The sequence below is a fragment of the Canis lupus genome, chromosome 10 (assembly GCF_048164855.1).
Source record: "Canis lupus baileyi chromosome 10, mCanLup2.hap1, whole genome shotgun sequence".
Classification (NCBI taxonomy): Eukaryota; Metazoa; Chordata; class Mammalia; order Carnivora; family Canidae; genus Canis; species Canis lupus.
The window spans coordinates 75,773,071-75,793,542 of NC_132847.1; the positions used below are offsets into that span (position 1 = coordinate 75,773,071).

The 20,472-nt window shown below is 66.6% G+C and overlaps 1 protein-coding gene and 1 long non-coding RNA gene across 9 annotated transcripts in view; one reads left to right on the forward strand and one right to left on the reverse strand.

The window, feature by feature from the left end:
- The window catches only part of LOC140641961 (PHD finger protein 19), a 42,970-nt gene extending 27,928 nt beyond the window's left edge, over positions 1 to 15,042 (reverse strand). The window contains exons 1-7 of one of the 6 annotated variants that reach the window (XM_072842574.1): positions 14,986 to 15,042; positions 12,636 to 12,688; positions 11,476 to 11,818; positions 9,497 to 9,581; positions 3,792 to 3,857; positions 2,976 to 3,380; positions 663 to 840 (exon numbers count right to left, since the gene is read on the reverse strand). In XM_072842574.1, the coding sequence (XP_072698675.1) occupies positions 663 to 840; positions 2,976 to 3,380; positions 3,792 to 3,857; positions 9,497 to 9,581; positions 11,476 to 11,615 (874 nt within the window). In that variant the 5' untranslated portion in view covers positions 11,616 to 11,818; positions 12,636 to 12,688; positions 14,986 to 15,042. Of the gene's footprint in view, positions 1 to 662; positions 841 to 2,975; positions 3,381 to 3,791; positions 3,858 to 9,496; positions 9,582 to 11,475; positions 12,119 to 12,635; positions 12,689 to 12,873; positions 12,892 to 14,985 lie in introns of those variants that run through there. The other 5 variants (XM_072842575.1, XR_012038557.1, XR_012038556.1 and 2 more) reach the window with 5 other exon arrangements.
- Positions 11,669 to 20,318, forward strand: LOC140641963 (uncharacterized). Of its 3 annotated transcripts, none has more exons than XR_012038560.1 (4): positions 11,718 to 12,259; positions 18,740 to 19,044; positions 19,268 to 19,430; positions 19,731 to 20,318. It is a non-coding gene; the product is annotated as an uncharacterized lncRNA (long non-coding RNA). The 3 variants fall into 3 exon arrangements; XR_012038559.1 differs by having other exon boundaries at positions 11,734 to 12,259; positions 19,316 to 19,430; XR_012038558.1 differs by having other exon boundaries at positions 11,669 to 12,259; positions 18,740 to 19,430.
- The last annotated feature ends 154 nt before the right edge of the window (positions 20,319 to 20,472 follow it).

Consider the following 20,472-nt stretch of genomic DNA (forward strand, 5'->3'; position numbering starts at 1 on the left):
CTGCCTTCGGCTCAGGGCGTGACCCCAGGGTCCTGGGATCGAGTCCCACATCGGGGTCCCCTGCAGGGAGCCTGCCTCTCCCTCTGCCTGTGTCTCTGCCTCTCTCTGTGTCTCTCATGAATAAATAAAATCGTTAAAAAAAAAAACCCCAAGAACAAAATAAGAGAAACATCTGCTGAGTGTTCTCCGCGGGCGCGGCGCCGGGTGAGGAAGCACCTGCGAGCTGCTCACCGCCTACGACGCCGTTCGGCTTCCTCTGCGCTGGCCTCGCTCCCCGGCCCTGCGGACGGGGTCCTGCGCTGGCCCTGCGGCAGGTCCCCGCGCCCCTCACGCCGAGCAGCTCTGGCTCGGGCACCCTCTCCGTCGCGGCCGGGAGCCCCATGAGGTCAGTAACAACCTCATGCCACCTGGCGGAAGCGGGCGGCTAGGGACTCGAGGGGGGCCCGCGCCACTCTCCCCGCCCCGGGGCTCCGTGTGGCTGGGGGGCCTGCCGCCTGCGCCCCGGGGTTTAGATGGCCCCGCTGGACCCCGCGCGGCGGTCACCGGCTCGCTGCCATCCCTGCTTGCTTCCTGGAAGCCTGCCCCCGCACCCCTGCACCCCAACACCACCCTGACCCCCACCCCCACCCCCGTGAGTCTGCGCCCGGGGGAGCAGCGGGTACCTGGTGAGAAGAGGCTGACGGTCCTGCCGCAGGCAGACTCGTGGCAGCGCCTGGTGACGTTGGTGATCTTCCACAGGAACGTGCCATCGAAGGAGGCCTCTTCCGTGAGGCGCAGGCTCTGCTCCAGCTTGCCCAGGGCCTGGTCTTTCTGGGCCAGCGTCTGCTGCAGCTCCGCCACCTGCGCCAAGGAAGCCCAGTCACTAGGGAGCCAGGGGCTCGGGGGGGGGGGGGTGGCACGGGGTGGGCTCGGGGGGGTGCACGGCTGGGGGCTACATGGAGGGGATGGGTGACAGGGAGCGTGGGCGGGGATGGGGGGCACGGTGAGGCACGAGGTGGGCACGGGGGGGACATGGAGGGGATGGGGGATGGGGCGTGGGCAGGGACGGGGGCATAGATGGGGGACATGGAGGGGATGGAGGACACGGGGCATGGGCGGGGACGAGGGCATGGGGGGACACGGAGGTACAGCACAGACGGGGGGACATTGGAGAGGATGGGGGAGGGGGTAACGGGGTAATGGGGGGCACAGGGGGCGGGAGGGCACAAGGTGGGCACAGGGGCCACGGAAAGCCTCCCCCAGGCACACATAGTGGCCTTGTGCTGTCCCCCGGCCTCCGTCCCCGCTCCGTCCTCCGTGGCCCCCACCCTACCCCACGGCCCACACAGCCGTCCCCTGGGAGCCTCCCCCCTCCACCCCAGGGGCCGTGGGACACAGCCTGTGCCCTTTCCACAGGGGCTCCCCCGAGGAGGGCTGGCTGGGCTCACTGCTCAGGTACCAGAGCCAGGAAGGTTCTGGATGCACTCAACACACGGCTGCTGCCCTGGGGGGCCCACCGCGACCTGAGGCAATGGTCACATAGACAAACGCTCAAACCGGGGCCCGCTTCTCTGCCAGGTGCCCCCACTGACATTTGAGAAAAACATGGACTTGTTCTCAGGGAAGGCAGGAATGGAAGTGAGCGTCCTGAAAGGAAACCGAGTCCCTAATTCTCGGCTGAGCAAGCCGGAGTCCTGAGAGGGGACGTGACCCATCCAGGCCTGCATAGCAAAGCCGTGGGGAGCTGGAACTAAATCCAGGCCTGAGCCTGCGTGAGACACTGATGGAACGTTGCTGGACAGGAAAAGGGAAAAAAGGAGCACTCTTGGCACGGATACTGGTTATATCACGACAAGTACGAGCTCTGGAGCAAGGGAGGGCACAGCCCTCTGGTCAGAGGGGTCATGTCGGGGACTTAGGGTGGGACCACCGAGGCCGCTGAGCTTCAAGGAGGAAGTCCTCGGGGACTGTTGGTCTCTGAAGGCCTGTGCAGGGCCCAGGGGGCAGGTTCGCGCAGGGGGCCTGCAGTGCAGGGCCGGGAACAAGGCACCGACTACACCGAGGGGCCGATTTTAGTTTAGTATAAGGAAGAACTTTCTCATAGTGAAAAACGCCCAGCGGTGGACAGATGTGCTCGGGAAGGGAGCAGCCTGTCCCCGTAGAGATTCAGGCAAGGGATTGAGGTGCACGGGCTGCTGGGTTGGCCCTGGCCCTGCCTGTGAGTCAGCGCCCTTCCTAGGGGGTCCTGGGCCCCAGGAGAGGGCCTGTTTGTAGGGCAGGGCGGGTGGTGGTGGGGTCGGGGAGGAGTCTGTCTGGTTGGGGAGGACGCTGCAGGGAGGCTGCCTGCGCTCCCGACACCAACCCGGGTGGTGGGGCCTCTGAACCCACTGGGCAGGGCCTTGACCTCGGCTGCGGGGTCCTTAAGCCCACCGGGCAGGGCCTGAGCTGGGCCACGGGGTCCTTAAGCCCACCGGGCTGGGCCTTGACCTGGGCTGCGGGGTCTCTAAGCCCACCAGGCAGGGCCTGAGCTGGGCCGCGGGGTCTCTAAGCCCACCGGGCAGGGTCTTGACCTGGGCCGCGGGGTCTCTAAGCTCACCAGGAAGGGCCTTGACCTGGGCCGCGGGGTCTCTAAGCCCACCGGGCAGGGCCTTGACCTGGGCTGCGGGGTCTCTAAGCCCACCGGGCAGGGCCTGAGTTGGGCCACATTGTCTCTAAGCCCACCGGGCAGGGCCTTGAGCTGGGCCGCGGGGTCTCTAAGCCCACCAGGAAGGGCCTTGACCTGGGCTGCAGAGTCTCTAAGCCCACAGGCAGGGCCTGAGTTGGGCCGCGGGGTCTCTAAGCCCACCGGGCAGGGCCTTGAGCTGGGCTGTGGGGTCTCCGAGCCTACTGGGCAGGGCCTTGAGGTGACCGTGGGGCCTCTGAGCCCACCTGGCAGGGCCTTGAGCCGGGCCGCGGACCCCCGAGCCCACTGCGCAGGGCCTGGGCTCCCAGCTCACCTGCTGTTCCAGGCTCAGGATGTGCTCGCGGTCCAGCTGGCTCTGGTGGATGGAGGCGGCCAGGGCCAGGTGGGAGGCCTCCACCTCCTTGTTGAGGACGGCCACGATGTTCTCGAACACGCGCAGCTTCTCCTGCAGCTCAGCCAGGGGCTTCTCCTTTGTGAGGCGCTGCAGGGTGTGCTCGTCCTGGCTGTCGGAGCGGGGCGCCCGGTAGCAGTCCACCTCCAGGTCCCCAGCCACCTCCACGGCCGCCTGCAGCTGCAGGTCCGACAGGTTCCGCTCCAGGGCCAGGGCCGCGCCCCCGGGGCCACGTGGGGCCATCCACGGCGTCACGCATCCCAGCAGCAGGTTGAGGTGGGTGGTCTGCGAGGCGACCTCGTGCTCCTGCATCAGCCTGTGGCTGCCCTGCGGAGGGGGGGGGCTCAGGGTCCTGCTGCCCCAGGGCTCCCGGGAAAGTCAGGTTCCCCCCACCCAGCAGGAGAGAGGAAGAGGGCGCTGGTGAGGGCCCTGGCATCACACACACCCGGCCCACACGCCTCCTGCCCACTGGAGCATCCGCGGCGCCCCAGCTGTGTGCAGGGGTGAATCAGGACCACGTGGCGGGGGGTGGTGTGGTGAGTGACTTGGGGCTGGGGGAGACATTACTAGAACGTCCCTGAGCACAGAGAGGATTCGCTAGTGGCATCTGTTGAACTGACAGGTCAGTAATGTTAGGGACACCCAGCGGCTCAGCCTGACCCGGAGGGAAAACCTGGGGCGGAGCGAGGACACTGAGGCCATTCAAGCCCACTCCGAGCGGGGACGCCCCAAGCCTACCTTGTAGGGGCAGCCCACTCCAGCAAACGGGCAGCCGACCTCAGCCTCAGCCACCTCAGGCGGGTCCTGGAAGCGACAAGTGTGTCACCACATGTTAAGGGGTCCCAGCGGCCACCCGGCTCTCCTGCAAAGCCCAGGACCCAGCAGGGCGCCAGCGGGTGGCCCTGAGGAGGCACATGCTGTTCTGTCCACCGGGGACTCCTTCAAACCCCGACCCAGGCCTCTGCTGCCGTCCTGCTGGCAGCACTGCCCCCTCCTGTCGGGACTGGTCCACCCAGCTTGACAGTCGTCCCCACTGCTGTGGGTGCCTGTGAAGGTCACAGTAGCATTTCCAGCGTGGGGGGCAGTGACCACTGCGGGGGCGACGCTGGGTACACGCTGGCTGCTTGAGTGATCACCTCCCCTCTCCGGTAGTCCGGGCCTCTCCCCGTCTCCCCCTCCCGCAGCCCCGGGGCCTGTCCCCGTCCCCCCCTTCCTGCAGCCCCAGGGCCTGTCCCCATCTACCCCCTCCCCCTGTCCTGGGCTTCAAGCACAGCCTGTCCCCAACGAGGCACAGGACCCAGACATCCCGCTGAGGCGGGGGTGGGGGTGGCCTTGGCGGAGCCGGGATGGGAGCTGCAGCCTCTCCCAGTAGGTGGGGGGCATGGGGACGGTGGGGTCCCCAAGGCTGGCGCGGCCCTGGGCCCTGGGGGCCCAACCAGGGTGTGCTTTTGCCCAAAGCGGGAGTCGAAGGAGGGGTAAGGAGGCGGGAGCCGGGCACCGAGGGCTGGGAGTGCGTGCACCGAGGGCTGGGAGTGCGTAGACCCCGCGGGTGGAGGGGTGGGGCGCGTGGTCGGGGCGCTGGGGCCCGCTGCTGCGGTCTCTGCGGGGCAGACCCAGAGCCCAGGAGGGCGCTGCCCGGGGGACTGGGGATGAGCAGGGGGGCGGTGGCCGGTCCCACTGACTTGGGGGCGCTCCGGGGGCCTCGGCGGCCAGCCAGGCTGCCCCAGGCCTCCTCAGGGCAGCACACGCTCCTGGGGGAGCCGCGGGGCGTGGGGGACGCTGCCTGTAGGAGCGCCAGGCCCGTTCCAGTCACTTGACATACAAACTGTTGGGTCCTAGGAGACTTACTAACCTCTCCCTGCCTCGGTTTCCTTATCTGCAAAATGGGGATGAGGATGACACTGCCCTGTCCCCGCACAGGTCATCATCTGCTGGGACTCCCACCCCTGAATGTGACTGTGTTTGGAGGCGGGGTCTTCACGGAGGTAATGAGGTCAGAGTGAGGGCAGGATGACACGCCGGGAGGGCAGCGTCTACACGTGGGCCGGGTCGGACAGACCCGCCTCCCTCAGCCCCCAGGGCGGCGAGAACGGGCGCTGTGTGGCTGAGGCCGCGCGGCCTGCGGGCTTCTGCGTGGGGAGTGCAGCCGCGTGGGCCCCGGGCGGCCGTGGGGCCAGTGTGCACGGCGTGGGGAGCACGGCCCGCGGCCTCGGTGCTCGGGGCAGGCTGTTCCTGCTGCCCTCGGGTCTGCTGCCTTCCCCTCCTCCCCGGGCTGGCGCGCACTGCCTCTCATTTAACCCCTGCATCTCGCCCTCTTTTAAAACAAGACTTATGTATCTGCTTGAGACAGAACACGCGGGTGGGGAGGGACAGCGCGGGGAGGATCCTGAAGCGGACCCCTCCCGGAGCGTACAGCCCCACGTGGGGCTCCATCCAGGACCTGAGGTCATGACCCCAGCTGGAATCAGGGGTCGCAGGCTCCACCGAGGAGCCACCCAGGCGCCGCCCGCACCTCTTGGACCCCTAGTGCTGGCCCGGTAAGACCCTTTGGGCCTGGGCTTCCTCGGGCAGGTGGGGGCGTCCTGAAGGTGCGCGTGTACCTGGGCCGCGGCGCCTGGCGTGTGTCCCCACAGGGTCCCCGCAGGACCTCGGGAGGCGGCGGGCCGGACCAGCTTCCTGTCCGTCCGGGGAAGCCCGGGCCGTGGCGGCCGTGAGCTCACGTGGGCCTGAGGCCACGGAGCCCCGGGCTGGGCCTCTGTCCAGTTAGAGCCCTGCCGGCCCTGCTGCCCCCACCCCCGCCCCCCAGCACCGCGGCCGCGGCCCTCTCGCCCCGGAGGAGGCTGCGGCTGAGCCTCGGCTTCTGCCTCAGTGGGGAGCCGAAGGCCGGGGCGGCTCAGGGCAGCGCCGAGGAAGGCAGCGGCCGAGTCCATGGCCTGGGTCCTCCCGCCCAAGGGGAGTCCTCGCCTTAACCGGAGGTGGCCCCCCCGAAAGGGTAGGGACGAGGCGCAGCCGGGGAACGGGCTGGGGCTGCGGAGGGAGGATGGGCGCCTGTCCGGGCCTGGTGCGTGTCTCGAGCCGCAATCGTCCCCGCGCGAGGGCCCCCGCCCCCCCCCCCCGCCCCACCGCCTGCAAGAAATGACGTTCACAGTGGAATTGCCTCTGCAGAGGAAACAGAAAGATCCCGGCCCGCGGGCACCCTGCTCCTCCTGGCTGCGCCCCAGGGGCCCGCGGGCCGCTCCCCCCGCCCTTTGGGGTGGCGCCGCAGGTGCGTCGGGAGCCCCCAGGGCGCTGCGGCCTCTGAGCGGCGAGCGCCACGAGGTGCGGGGCACAGGGACCCGCCACTGCCCGCAGCAGAGGGCCGGCCACACGGCGGCTCTGGGGCTCGGCACCCCGGGGTACAGCCGGGCCCTTCACGCGGGCGGGGGCCGGTGGGGTGCACCGGTCTACGCGGCCCGGCCTCCTCCCGGCTGCCGCCTGTTGCCCCTTTGGCAGCTTCTGCTCCCGCGTCCTGCGGGAGGCCCGGCCTGGGTCCTGGTCCACACCCGTCTTGCCCTTTCCCGTGTTCCCGTCGCACTTGGTGGAGTCCACACGGCCTGCGTGACCCAAACCCGCATCGGACACTTGGGGTCACCCGAGGTGCCCGCAGCCTGGAGGCAGGGGTCACGACCCAGATTTGCCTCCCGCTGTGATGGGACCTTGGTCCACGCGCACCTGCTCCCCGGGCCTCAGTATGTCACCTGCACGCTGGGAGACGTGGGCTATCGCCCCACCCGTGACACCGCACGTCACAGGGCCGTGAAGCTACTGAGGCAACTGGCGAGGCCAGAAGGGCCCGGGGTCATCCGCAGGCATCACGCTTCCAGGGACACCGGTACACGGGGCGCACGGCTGTCACCAACAAGGGAGACTGGGACGGGGCCCAGAGGAACACGGGCGGCGTCCTTCCACGGAGGCAGGCCTGCTTCGAGGGGCGGCGGGCGGCGGGCCGACGGAAACCCGGAGGGAAACACACGTGGGCGCCGTACAAACTGGACACGGAGCGAGAGTCGGGCACCCTGGGCGGAGGAGGTCACAGGCCCGCGCCCAGCGTAAGTCACAGCATCACGTGCCAGCCGCGGGCTTCTCCAGGGCCGCCCGAGGCCAGAGAGCGGAAGAAGCCGTCCTCTCCCCAGGCTCGCCGGGACACAGACCTGAACGCTTTTCCCAGACACCCGCTGCTCCTTATTTCGCTGTCACATCCTTGGGCAGGTTGGGGTGGGCCGTGGCGGGTCGTGGCGGGTCGTGGGAGGCTGTGGCAGGTGGTGGCAGGTGTTGGCAGGCCGGAACGGGCCGCTAACCAGGTCGCAGTGACCCTTTAACCTCTGGGCCTTGCATTAGCGCCGAGCCCACGGCTGGAGCACTTGTGGGACAGACACTAGGCCGATGCGGTCAGAGGACAAGGACCCCCTAAGAAGCACCTGGCCTGGGTGCTGTTCACAGGCTGGGCGCCGGGTTACCTCGGCCGGTCCCTGGCCACCCCGCACCCCATTTCCCAGGCTCTCCTGCACCCACAGACTTCAGAACGACCACTGCGCAGAGCATTGACTTCTCATCAGCGGCTTTCCTTTGGTCAAAGCCCCCAAGTTCCCTTCGGGGTCAGGAGGCAGAGAAGCTTCTGGTCTTCCCAGTCTGTGGCTCTGTGCAGGTGGAGACCACCTGTGCATGAGCCTCACCCTGGGCCGGGAAGCCGGGGCGGGAGGTCTGCAGCTGCCGGCGCCCCAGAGGCCCCCGTAGGCGGCAGCACCCAGGCCCCCCGAAGCCCATCGGCGTCCATCATCCTCCCATCGGAGGCCCCTGTGCCCTGCACGACCCCGGAGCCCCCAGAGCCCGCGGGGTGGGGGCAGCAGGAGGGGGCGGGTGCCAGGCTCCCCCCTTAGAGCACGGGTTCTGGTCTCGGTTCACAGGATGAAGACTTAAAGCCACTGGATTACGGCATCGAAAGGTCTCTCACCTCTAAGACCGGAGATTCGTATAATGAACACGTATTGATTTTGTTAAAGAGGAAGAAACACGACAAAGTGGAAACGGTCCTGGAGCGCTGGAGCAGGCAGGGGCCCCGGGAGGTGGCGGCGGCCTCCCTGGGCAGGGGCCGTCCGGGCCGCGGGTGCTGACCCCTCCCGCTGGGCTCCCGGGCCCGAGACGCCCGCCGGCAGCCTGGGCCTCGCACGGGCTCTGACCTGGCGCAGGCCCGAGGGCTCCGCGGGCTCACCCTTCCTCCCGTGGGGGCCTGCAGGGGACGGGCTGCTGAGACGGGGGTCCCTCCCCTCTCTGATGGGAAGGGACAGGAAGGCGCCAGGACTTGTGGCCTCCGGCTTCCACCTGGCCAGCCACGGCGGTCACCTGGCCGGCACGGGTCCCGGGGTGGCCCTGCAGCGCCCACCTGGCTCGTCACTTGGCGGCAGGAGCGCCATCTGGGCCGCGGGCATCGGGCTCTGACGCTGGGCCGTGGTCTCGGGTGGGAGGGCCCGTGGGCTGCGGGCAGCAGGGGCTTCCAGCGGGTGACGGCGGCCAGAGGGGAGACCCCGGCCGAGACTCCCCGGCGGGTGCAGGGTCCTCCGCGGACCACCGCGGCCTCTCACCGCCTCGGCCCACGCACGTTTGTTCTTTTTTTTCCATTGGAAGATTGAAGTGCACATTGCCGTTTTAAAAATTGTACCAAGTGAAGACTTTCTCATGAACCCCGTCACCTCCCGCCGCCACCATTCCATTTGCGTGGAGACGCGTCCGGGGAGGACGGATCCCGGACAAGGGCTCCTTCTACGAACGGAAGGTGTCGGTCCTCCCAGGGTCTCACTGCGATTTCCTTGCTTGTCTCACTTGGTCACCGGCTGGCGGGAGTGGCCCGGCCCGGGTTGGCACGTGGGAGCATCACGGGCCGCGGGTCCAGGGCCACACGCCCCGTCTGGACACAGGGATCCGGAGCGTGCTCCCCCTGGGGGCTCACACCGCACGGCGGCTCTTGTTCCTATAGGCACAGCCCGGCCGAGCCTGGGGGGCGGACCGCGGCCTCCCCGTCGGGGGCGGGCGGGGGCAGGACGGCCGTCTAGGTCCCCAGGTGGCACCCGTCACCCACCCACCTGTGCCAGGGCGGCGCAAGCAGCTGAGCCCAACATGGAAACAACCGGCTCGGCGCTGAGGACCAGAAGTCTGAACCGCATAAGGTCTTCATGTCACCAAATGCCACTCTTTTCAGTTGTTAAAACCAGTTAGAATATAAAAGCCATTCATTCTTCGCCTGGCCCGCAGGCGGGGTGCACCGTGTCCTCCCCGTGGGTCACCTTGGCGCCTAGGGGCCCGCCCCGCCCCACCCTAGACTAGAGGCGGGAGCCTGCGGGGGCTTCGGGGTGCTCACCTCCGCACGCCCAGCGCCCTGCCCAGCGCCAGCGCCCTTCCCGGCCACGTACCTTCTCCTGCGACAGCGGGCTGCCCGGGCTTCCAGACTGCGGGTCGTCCCCCTGGCACTTCGGGCAGATCCGGTCCTCGCCGCTCCTGGGGACACGGGAACACACGCCGCCGACACGTTCATGGGCTGCCAGCGGGCCACAGGCTCACCGCCCCGCGCCAGCACCCCGCGGTCTGGCCGGCAGCCGCCTGACCTGGGGCGGCGGGGTGTCATCCCCGACTCCCCCCCCCCCCGCAAGGCTGTCGGGTTCAGACACCAGAGCGCGCTTGATCACAGGCGCAGCCCGACGCCCGCCAGGCCGAGGACGTCCTACCCCGCTGACCCGCTTTCTGAAAACCCGAAGAACTCTGAATTCTCAAATACATGTGACCCAGGGCCTCGGGTAAGGGACTGTGGACACGTGGCTGCGTGTGCCCTCTCGGCCACTCTGTTTGGCCTGGGGTCTCGCATCTCCAGCGACTACAGGTGACCACAGGCCATTAGAACAAGAAGGAGCCTCCGAGAGCAAGTGACCCAAGGCTCTTCACCAGGAGCGCGGGTCAGACTCTGAGCGGGCGACGCTGGGACCCACATGCTGTCAGAACGCTCCCGAGTGATGCCGACCTACGGGACGGCCACCTGTCGGCGGGAGCACCTGTCGGGGGAGCACTCGCCACAGGGAGCACCCGTCAGAGGGAGCCACATGTCAGAGGGAGCACCTGTTACAGGGAGCACCCACAAGAGGGAGCACCCGTCACAAGGAGCACTCGTCACAGGGAGCATCTGTCACAGGGAGCACCCATCAGAGGGAGCACCTGTCGGTGGGAACCACCAGTCAGGCCCATCTTAGATGGGAGGAAAGAAGGCCCCGGGGACGTTGGGTGGGCCTGGTGCAGACAGAGTCAGGAGCCGAGCTCTTCCGGCCTTGGGCCTGGACCCCCGACACCCCAGTTGGCGTCTGTCCCCGCCCGCCCCGTTTTGGAGGAATGGGGGGAGGCCAAGAGAGCCGCCGCGGGAGCCTGCGGTGAACCCCGAGTGACATGCAGTCGGCCTTTGCTCCCGGCCTCCCCACCTGGCTTTCCCACAGCCACATCCTCCCCCGTCTGCACAGCCTCCCCCATCGCAGCACTCGACCTTCTGGAGCCTTCCTGATTCGGTTTTCCCACCGTCTTCCTCCGTAAAGCCCCAAATGAAGGTCACGGTGGGGGCACGGGGCTTTAGCAGCACAGGTGGCAGAAACGTGACCCGGGGCAGGCTGACCCAGCCTCTCCCCAGGCCGCGTCGTCCATCTAGGGCCACGGCAGTACAGGGCCACCCCTCCAGGCTCCTCCGAAGATCCAAGGGGACAGTGCTTAGCACACAGTAGGTGCCTGATAGTTGCTCCAGACTGATGCTCGTATTACCGTCACCTCCCTGAGTCATATGTCGTAAACACGCGTACACACGTGCTTTTACATGTTCCATACGACACGCGCGGCGCACACTGCATCTTAGACGGACGTAGGGTGTATGTTCCGTATAAACAGGTGTTTGCGTACAGACGCACGCAACCTGACACGTTGTAGAGCAATGGAGGGGTGTGGACCCCTGTCGGCGCAGGTGGCCGGAGCCCCCTGAGGGGAGTCGCGGCAGACAGCAGCGGGCGGGCGCGTGGAAGGAGCCGCGCGTTGACCAGGGGGCCGCACCCGTCAGAGGAACTTGCCCGCAGCTGTCATCGGGGGCACGAGGGCGGCGGAGGCGGCTCACAGCCGAAGACGCCGAGGCCCTAAGACGTCGGGCGCTGTGCCCCGGGCCACAGGTCAGTAGACGGCCCCGCGGGGCGCAGAGGCCCTCGGCGCCCGGCCCCCGGCTGCTGGGGCCCAACACCCTCCACGGCTGCCGTGCCCGCCGTCCTGTAGGGCCACGGCCGCAGGCGCCGACAGGTGAGGCCGCCTGCCCCCGGCGCCCTCGGGGGCCCTGCCCTGGGCCCCGGCCCCCGCCCCTTGCTCCCCGGCCCCTCACCTCACGTTCTCGGGGAGACAGGCGGCACAGCGGACGGCCCTGGGCTCTGCCGGCTCCTGGCAGGCGTCGGGGGGGCACCCAAAGGGAAACTCGTTCTCGTCGGGCGCCGGGCGGGGGCTGCTGGCCGAGCCGGAGGCCATCCTGGGGCCGCGGGGACAGCAGCCCGGGCAGCGTGGGCCGAGCCGCGAGGCGCCTGTGTGCGGCGCGGGGTCTGGCGCCCGGTCCTCTCGCCGCCTGTGGCTCCACGTCACGGCTGAGTCACCGCGGGGACGGGGCAGGAATTACCCGCTGCGGTGCAAGAAATCCCCTGGATGGTGGCAGGCGCTTTGGGAGGCCCGTCGTGCTTTCAAGTGAGAGAAAAGGAAAACAAGAGCGAGAGAAAAAGAACTGAGCCTCGGATTTTCAGGAACTGCAGTCCGAGTTCCCGGCCGAGCACCTTGGCTGCCGGGGGCCCCCCTCCTCCCTGGGGACACAGCTGTGAGCGATCTGAGCCCGGGGACCCCAGGAGAACTGTGGGGGAGCTCCCCGCGCGGAAATCCCCAGGGCTCGCAGGCAGGGCCCAGAGCGCGTCTCAGGTGAAAGCCGCTTCGCCCACGGGCTCCGCCGGCTGTAAGAATCCCCGGCCCTCCCGGCCCTCCCCGGCCCTCCCAGTGACGACACCGGCCTCCCCTCCTCTGGGAGCAGGACGTGCCCAGCGCCCTCCCCACTTCCCCTCAGGAAGTCACAGGGGGCCGCATACTTGGGGCACGTCCCTGCATGTCCGGCTCCAAGAACAAAGCTCTAGGTAAACACGAGCCAGGGGGACGCGGGCCACGGGGATGGCTGCCGGTGGGTCCCCCGCGCGTGGGCGACGTCCTTCTCCTCTGGGCAGCCTGGCGGGGGCTGACGGCAGGGCCGGGGCGCGGGGCCCAGAGCGACGAGCACCCAGAGGCCGGGCCGGGCGGCCTGAGCCACAGGTGCAAGGAAGCCGGGCTGGTTCTCGGGGCGCACGGTGGAGGCCAAGGCCACCGTGGGCTTGCGGAGCCTCCCTGCCAGCACCCCGCGGGCGGGAGATCCCCCTGCGCCTCCCGATCCCTCCGGATTCCACAAACGTCCCCGTAGTTTCGAGGCCTGGCCTTTGAGGCTGGACCCACCCGCGCGGGTCCCCATCCTCCGCTTACCGGCTGGGGGTCCTGGGCCTGCTCTTTAACTCCTCTGGACCTCGTCCTTGCACCTGCAAAGTGAGGCAGGATAGGAATGTGTCACTTGGTCTGACAGTCGTGGGGACCCAGGGAATGTGGGTGGCCTGCTGTGTGGGTGCCGCCCCGGGGTGCTGGGAGGCCGAGGCATCGCATGCCAGGGTTTGCGGCCCCGCTCCTCAGGACCAGGATGGGAGGTCCCCATGGCCATCGTCCCTACCTGCCTCACGGGGTCGGGGCAGCTCAGCCGTCCTCTGACCCTAGAAGAATTCGACTGTCCCCCCTTCCCAGTGTGGCGAAGAGGACACGGCGCCTCCCCCTGCAGCTGCGCATCGGGGCACCACCCTGGCGGGCCACCCACAGCAAACGACCTTGGGGCCTCCTGGAGAGAGCTCCCAGAGGGGCATCCCCTCAGCCCCAGCCCCAAGCTGCGTGTCCCTGCACCCCCACCAGTTCCCTCTCCCTCCGTCTGGCACAGGTGCGCACCCATCTCTCCGTCTGAGCCCTGGGGCCCTTGCTTCATGGGCCCTGGTCCCCCTGGGCCTGGCGTCCCCCTACCAGGTCCTCCCTGTCGGCATGGAGAGACACCCAGCTGTCCCAATAATGAGAGTGAGAAATGGCAGGTGGCATTCCAGCACCGGGTCACGTACTCTTAACCCCTCTCCTAGTCTTCGTGTGACCCCCATGAGGCAGGGAGTGTCACCATCACCCCCGCTTTACAGATCAGGGGCTGAGGCACACCGGTTAAGGGACTTGCCCAAGGTCTCGCAGGCAGCACGGGGCTCCTGCCCAGGGCCTGGGCTCCCACCACATTCTGTGTTAAAATGCCCTGGGCCCTCACCCCAAAGTCCTCTCCGGCATCTACACTGTCTCCACGCTTTAAGGGGACTTGTAGAAAGGGCTCAGAGAGCTCCTCACTTGAACCTCTGGAACCATCTCCTCAGGGACCTCGATGTTGGCATCACCAGTGCCCGGGCCCCCCACCCCAGCACCTGACACCATTCTGGCCTCAGCTTCAAACTCCCTGCCTTCCTTGGCTTCTGCAGCCCTGCGTGTGCCCCGCCCCCACCTCTGGCTCCTCTTCCTCCCGACCCCCTTCTCTTCTGCTCTGAGCCTCCCCTGGTACTGCCACTGTGCGGATCCCCAAGGTTGGAGTGTTCCGTGAGGACCCCACTGGTCCCATCCATCCATGTGACCTTTGCGGTGCACCTGGGGGGAGTCTCGGTGGTCTGCCCATGGAATGGGGTTGGGGGCCCAGCTTGGTGACCCTACGCATCCCGGTGTGAGCACCGCCTGTCCCCTCCCCCCTGTTTGATGGCCTATCTGGGCACCCCGAGCCCTGTCTGTGTGGTGCATCCCCCTACCCCCCTACCCCCGGCGCTGTAGCAGCAGGGTCAGCAGGTGCAGTAGGGGCAGCAGGTGCAGCAGGTGAGGCAGATGCAGCAGGAGTGGCAAATGCAGGTGCAGTAGGGGCAGCAGGTGCAGCAGGTGAGGCAGATGCAGCAGGGGTGGCAAATGCAGCAGGTGTGGCGGGGGGGCAGGGGCGGCAGGGGCAGCAGGGGTGGCAGGGGCAGCAGGTGAGGCAGGTGTGGCAGGGGCAGTAGGGACAGCAGGTGCAGGAGGGGCAGCAGGGGCAGCAGGTGCAGGAGGAGCGGCAGGTGCAGCAGGGGCGGCAGGTGCAGTGGGGGCAGCAGGGTCAGCAGGTGCAGGAGGGGCAGCAGGTGTGACAGGGGGAGCAGGGGCAGCAGGTGCAGGAGGGGCAAAAGGGCTGGCAGGGGCAGCAGTGGCAGCAGATGCAGGAGGGGCAGCAGGTGCAGCGGAGGCAGCAGGTGCAGGAGGGGCAGCAGGGGGGACAGAGGCGACAGAGGCAGCAGGGGCGGCAGGGTCGGCAGGTGCAGGAGGGGCAGCAGGGTCAGCAGGTGCAGGAGGGTCAGCAGGTGCAGCAGGTGCAGGAGGAGCGGCAGATGCAGCAGGGGCGGCAGGTGCAGCAGGGTCAGCAGGTGCGGCGGGGGGGCAGGTGCAGGAGAGGAGCAGGTGCAGCAGGGGGGGCAGGGGCATAAGGGCAGCAGGAGCAGCAGGTGCGGCAGGTGTGACAGGGGGAGCAGGGGCGGCAGGTGCAGGAGGGGCAAAAGGGCTGGCAGGGGCAGCAGTGGCAGCAGGTGCAGCAGGGGCGGCAGGTCCAGCAGGTGCAGCTGGTCCAGCAGGGGCGGCAGGTGCAGCGGGGGCAGCAGGGGGGCAGGTGCGTCCCTCTCCGTGGCGGGTGGAGGGTGGGGCCGGGGCCCCCGGGTGCCGCCTCCCGCGGCAAGGGCTGGGGTGGGGGCGGGCTGCGCACCTGGCACCTGGCGAGGCCCCGGCGAGCGGGGCTGGCGTCCGGCGGGGCGGGGCGGGGCGGGGCGGGGGGCGCGGGTGCAGGGGCGCGGGTGCCGGGCGCGGGTGCAGGGCCTCCAGCCTCGCCTCCCCGCGGCCCGGGAGCTTCCGGTGGGGCGTGGGGCGGGGACGGGGCCCGGGAGGCGGAAGCGGGAGGCGGGGCGGGGGCGGGGCGAGCGCTTCCCGCCGGGGAAACTGAGGCCGCGGGCGGTGTCGCGCGTGGCGCCAAGGCGGGGCTCGCCGACCCCGACCCCGACCCCGACCCCGACCCCGACCCCGCAGCCCGCGTGCGATGGGCGCGCGGCTCCCGAGGGCTTCCTGGTGGGGGCGGCCCTCTCCTCCCGGGGGCGCGGGGCGGGCTCGGAGCTCATCGGAGGCCTCAGGACCGGATTCCCGGGACCCTGTCTACACCCGCCAAAGCGGCTGTGGAGCTTAGCGTTGCCGGAGAATTTTTGTTTAAAACCTGCCAAAGGCCTTTATGTCTGCGGATCTGCAGCGGGCAGGGGAGGGGAGGGGGAGCTGGGGAGGGGTGGGGCGGGGTGAGGCTCCTGCGGGTTCCTCGTTCTGCTTCCCAGGGGGCATCCCTTGCATCCTCTCCCTCCCTCCCTCCCTCCCTCTCTCCCTCTCCTCTGTCTCTCTCTGTCTCTTTGTCTCTCTCTCTCTCTCTGCTGCACTTGGGGCCTGGGCTCTTTTTCTTCGGCTTTGGCTTCTTAACCTGAGAGGTGGGCAGCCTCCTGCCCCGGGGCAGAGCCGGGCCTACCTGGGGGCCACCCCTGCCTACGGGCAAGAGGGGCTCCCGGGCTCCCACGCTGGCACCAGGTGGGAAGGTGACCCGCCGTGGGCTCTGCTGGGTCTTTCAATCTAAGAGAAAAGCATCGGATTTGGAGTCTCTGGTTTAAAAATTCACGGATTCTTGGCGGTACCCACGGAGGATTTGGGGCCTGTGGAGCCATTCTCTGGTCCCAAGCACCCTGCCCTCCGGAGACGGGCAGTGCAAGTGAGCGCCACCCCACCTCACTCTCTTCATGTGTCACTTCCTGTTTTCAAATTCGTGAGCTCATTTGGTGGAAATTTACCAAGGGAAATAGTTTAATTTTGGAAAGTACCAAAAACTTATCTGTGGTCATTTGGCTTGTTTTGGGGGGCTCTCGAAATCGAGGGGGCATCACCAGAGGACCTTTGAGGGCTCAGGGACCAGCGAGGCTGAAGAAATGGAAAGCCCAGCCCTTGAGGCTGAACCTGACTCAGAACGGAATCGAGACCTTTTGGAGGGAGACTCATCTCTACCCAGCAGAGAAATTTTTTTTTTTTCCAAAAATAAGTTTAAAAAGAAATGTAGTTCATCTGGCTCAGCCCTCCGATCTGGTGGTCTGAGCAGGAGGCTGTGACTCAGGAACAGGGAAGTAGGGAGGGTCCCAGCAGCGCCTTGCACATCCCGTCTGCTGGGCCCACAGAGGACCGAGGCTCCGTCCTCCATCCTCCGGCCGCCAGGCTCTTGGCATTGAAGTGCCCGCCTCGTCTCGCGGCCTTTGAGCTCGTGGCTCCTGAAAGGTGCTGGGTACTGAGTGACCGGAGGGACTCTGGGTGCTATGCAGGTAGAGCACAGGCGACAGGCCCCTAAGCTGACCCCTCCTGGCCTGGCCTGTTCCTAGAGCTGAGTTTTTTTTTTTTTTTTTAAAGATTCTATTCATTTGAGAGAGAGAGCGAGCAAGAGAGAGCGAGCACAAGCAGGGGGAGCACAGAGGGAGAGGGAGAGGGAGAAGCAGGCTCCCCACTGAGCAGGAAGCCCAACACGATGATGTGGGGCTGGACCCCAGGACCCTCAGATCATGACTGAGCCCCCAGGGGCCCGTAGAGCAGAGAGTATTCATCCCTTCTAAGATGGAGAACAGAAAAGTGGTGAAAACTGACAAAGCCCCGACAACGTGGTGCCAGGAGGAAGGGAGGTGTCTTCCTTCTCACCGCCCCCATCTGAAAACCTGCAGTGAAATGCTGGAGGATGTCCTTACATATTGGAGTGAGCACTGGACTAGGAGTCCGACTTCTGTTTGTTTTTCCTCGGCTCTAAGCCAGTTGTTTGGGGGAAGGAGGAGATGGAAGATGAATGAATGAGTGCTCAAGTAATAGTCCATAAAACAACACTTGATTGATTTTAGATTTAGAGGAGAATGACCATACAGATCACAGGACGCGCGCGTGAGGGTTTTCAGACTTTGTGTTCACTGTAGGGCTGCGCCTTCGTGGGTGCTGCGGCTCAGGCTGCGGTGGGCCGGGCGGAGGGGTCATTGCGGGCTGGGTCACTAGCCCTCGGGGCGGAGGCGGGATCCCACTGCAGCCTGCGGAAGCGTCTAGGTGGCCCCCGTGGAAATGGAATGGAGCGGAGCGGACGCCTGCGTCCTTTGCGCAGCATCACTTCCAGTTTCCAGATGTGGCCGGGGTACAGGTGGCTGAGGGGGGGGGCCACCTGGCGGCGGAGCCCGCTCCCCTGCCCCTCAGCGCGCCACGTTTCTTCCACAAGAGCCAGGTGGCTGTCGTCCTGAGCGGGCGGAGTTAGCCACTGGGTGCACGTGGGGAAGGAGAGGTCTGTCCTGGGGCAGCGGGCAGACGGCCGGGGCGGCCACGCTGCCGGGGCGTCTCCACTGACCCCCGCGTGTGTTTGCACGTGTTAGGCCGCAGGCCATTGCCGGGTCGCGGCTGGGGCCTGAGGCCGACAGGCCCGGGCCCATCACGGCCTCCTGGGGCCCCGGGGCGCCCCCAAGCACAGTCCTGCCCTTGAAGTGTGGGGCCCAGAATGTGGGCCTTATAAATACCGCGTGCTCCCAGCTTGGCCCCTGCGTCCCTTCTTTTCATTGCCGGCAGCGTGCTTCGTGTGTCGCAGCTTGTGTTGGTGGAAACAGCTGGGGGGCCCTGGGGGCTCCGCGGTTGGGCGTCAGGCTCTTGATGTCTGCTCGGGCCTTGATCTCGCTGTGAGGAGGGAGCCCCGGGTCGGCTCCGCGCTCGGTGGGAAGTCGGCTGGAGGATGCTCTCTCCCGCCCCCTTCTCCTCCCGTTCATATTCTCTCTCAAATAAATAAGTAAATAAATAAATAAATAAATAAATAAATAAATAAATAAATAAATAAATACATCTTCAAAACGGAACAAAGCAAGCCAGTTAGCGAGCAGCTTCCCTGGGAGCTTCACCTCGGTCTCCTCTGATGGCTGCCGGTCCCGGGCCAGGAGGTCCGGTGAGACGGGGGCCGCCGGCCGTCATCCAGGAGAGTCCGTCACACTGGCCTCTTCCGTCCGCATTCGGGGCGTCTCCGGGTACCTGCACACAGGTGACCGCGGCCACAAGGTGAGCCTTGGCGCCAAATAGTCTCGTGAGAACGGCAGCCTGCGCCGCACGCCCTCTTTGCCCTACTTGGCTGTCATGATTTAAAACGTCCCATGTTTCCTTCTGTTAACCTCTATTTTGGTTCCTTAAAAAAAAATCATTTTAAAAGATTGTATTTATTTATTAGAGAGAGAGAGAGAGCGAGCGAGCGCACAGGCAGGGGGAGCAGCGGAGGGAGAGGAAGAAGCAGGTCCCGCTGGGCAGGGAGGGCGCAGACTCCACCCCGGGACCCCGGGGTCATTCCCTGAGCCCCCCCCCCGGGCGCCCCCACCTCTGGTCCTAATACACTTGTAATGACTGGCCTGTTTACAAGGTTTTTTCTTTCTGCCCCACTTGCCTTCTAGGGAATATAGGAAATTAGATGACTTAAAGCCATTGGAGCAGAGTTGGCGGCGCCCGCTCGTCGTTGTTTCCCTGGCTTGGCACAGGCGCGGGCGTCGGCCCGGTTCAGGTGACCAGCCCGCAGGACACGATCCCTGAACACCTGTACCTAAGGGAAGCGTCCCTGCCGTCGCCTGTGTGTCGCCTTTCTTAGGGCTGAAGAGCCAGATGCGTCCTAACAAAACTAGGAGAGAAGTCGGGTTGCTCGTGGAAAGGCGTTTCTACGTCTGCTAATCTTCACCGTCTCCACAATTTCTCAGATTTTAAGGTAAGGAACCGAGTGGCTCTAGAATCGTCGGCCTCAGAGATGTCCCTGGGCTTTCCCCATCATCTTGGGACTGGCCGCTTTGCGACCACAACGGGGATTCCAGTTAATGGTAAAGGCGCCGATGACACTCGGGAATGGTGACGCGGTTGGGGCCCAGGAGGGCGAGCTCGTCGCCCTACCCTTCTCTTCGCCCTTTCTGTCACCTCTGTCCCCCGCCCGGAAGGACCGCAGTTACCCCGAGAAGTCCCTTCCTCGGTGCTCTCCCCGCCAGGTGGACCCCCGGGTCTCGAGGCCTTGCTCCGCTGCAGAACCGTTGCTCTCCGCGCACGCACGATGGGAGACGGGGCGCCCGGGGCGACCGCCAACAGCTGGTGTCCCCGCAGCAGGTGGGGGCGCTGCCTGTGGCCTTCATCTTGCTCCGTCCTCAGGACTCAGCCTGAGAGAAAAACCCCGGGAGTGGGGAGCGCTTTGCTTCGGGATGGGAGCGGCGGGGGTGGGGGGCTCCCGCCTCGGCCCGTTTCCCTCTGTGACGGGGGTGCAGTCCGGGGCAGGCCCTTGAGCCCTGGAGCCCTGGGCTGGAGGCGGGTGAACTCTCCCGCCCGTCTAGGGGCTGCGTCCCCCGGACCAGGACCCCCGTCACGGACGCTGGAGGCTTCCACCTGATGCCTCCTCTTTTTGGACTCCAGACTTTTTTTTTAAGAGCGAGCAATGTGGAAGCCTCCTCTGAGGACTCGCCTTCAGAGCTCCAGCCAGTTGAGTGTCCAGCACAAGCCAAGACCTGAAGCGAGACGGAGGGGCGGGAGCGAGAGCGGGGCCAGGGCTGCAGCTCGCTGGCCTGGGGGATGCCCTGCGGCGGGGCTGCTGCGGCTCTGGGCTCTGGAAGGCTTCTCTCTTCTGACCTTCTCACTTTACGAAAGGGAGGATGCGGGCCCGGGGGCCGGGGACCGAGCTGACCCCGTAAGTCGCAGGCTTCCTCTCCGCCCCGGGCCCACGATGTCTCTATGACACCCTGTCCCTTCTTGTCCCTGCGCCCACTTCTCCTGGGCTGCGTCTCCAGGCCTGGGAACAGGGCGTGCTCCTCTGTGTGGCCCCTTGTGCCCACCGGCCTGTGGTACAGAAAGGGGGCCCAGCAGACTCCTGTGACGCGGGACCGACGTGCGCTCTGGAGGGCTCGTGGGTAGTGGGAAGACAGGCCTACCTGCCACTCCTGCGGGCTCCCCCCCCCCCCCCCCCGCCGGGCATTTCACCAAATACATTTTCAGCTTATACCGTGAGCCTCTTTGCCTCTTTTATTTTGTCACTGACTTCTTTCTAAAAGTTGGTTCTGCACGCAAGGCGCGATCCCTGCCCCAAGGGCTCTACCGACTGAGCCAGCCACACGCCCCCCTGGCTCCTTTTGAAAAGAACCACAGTCTACACATTCAGTGA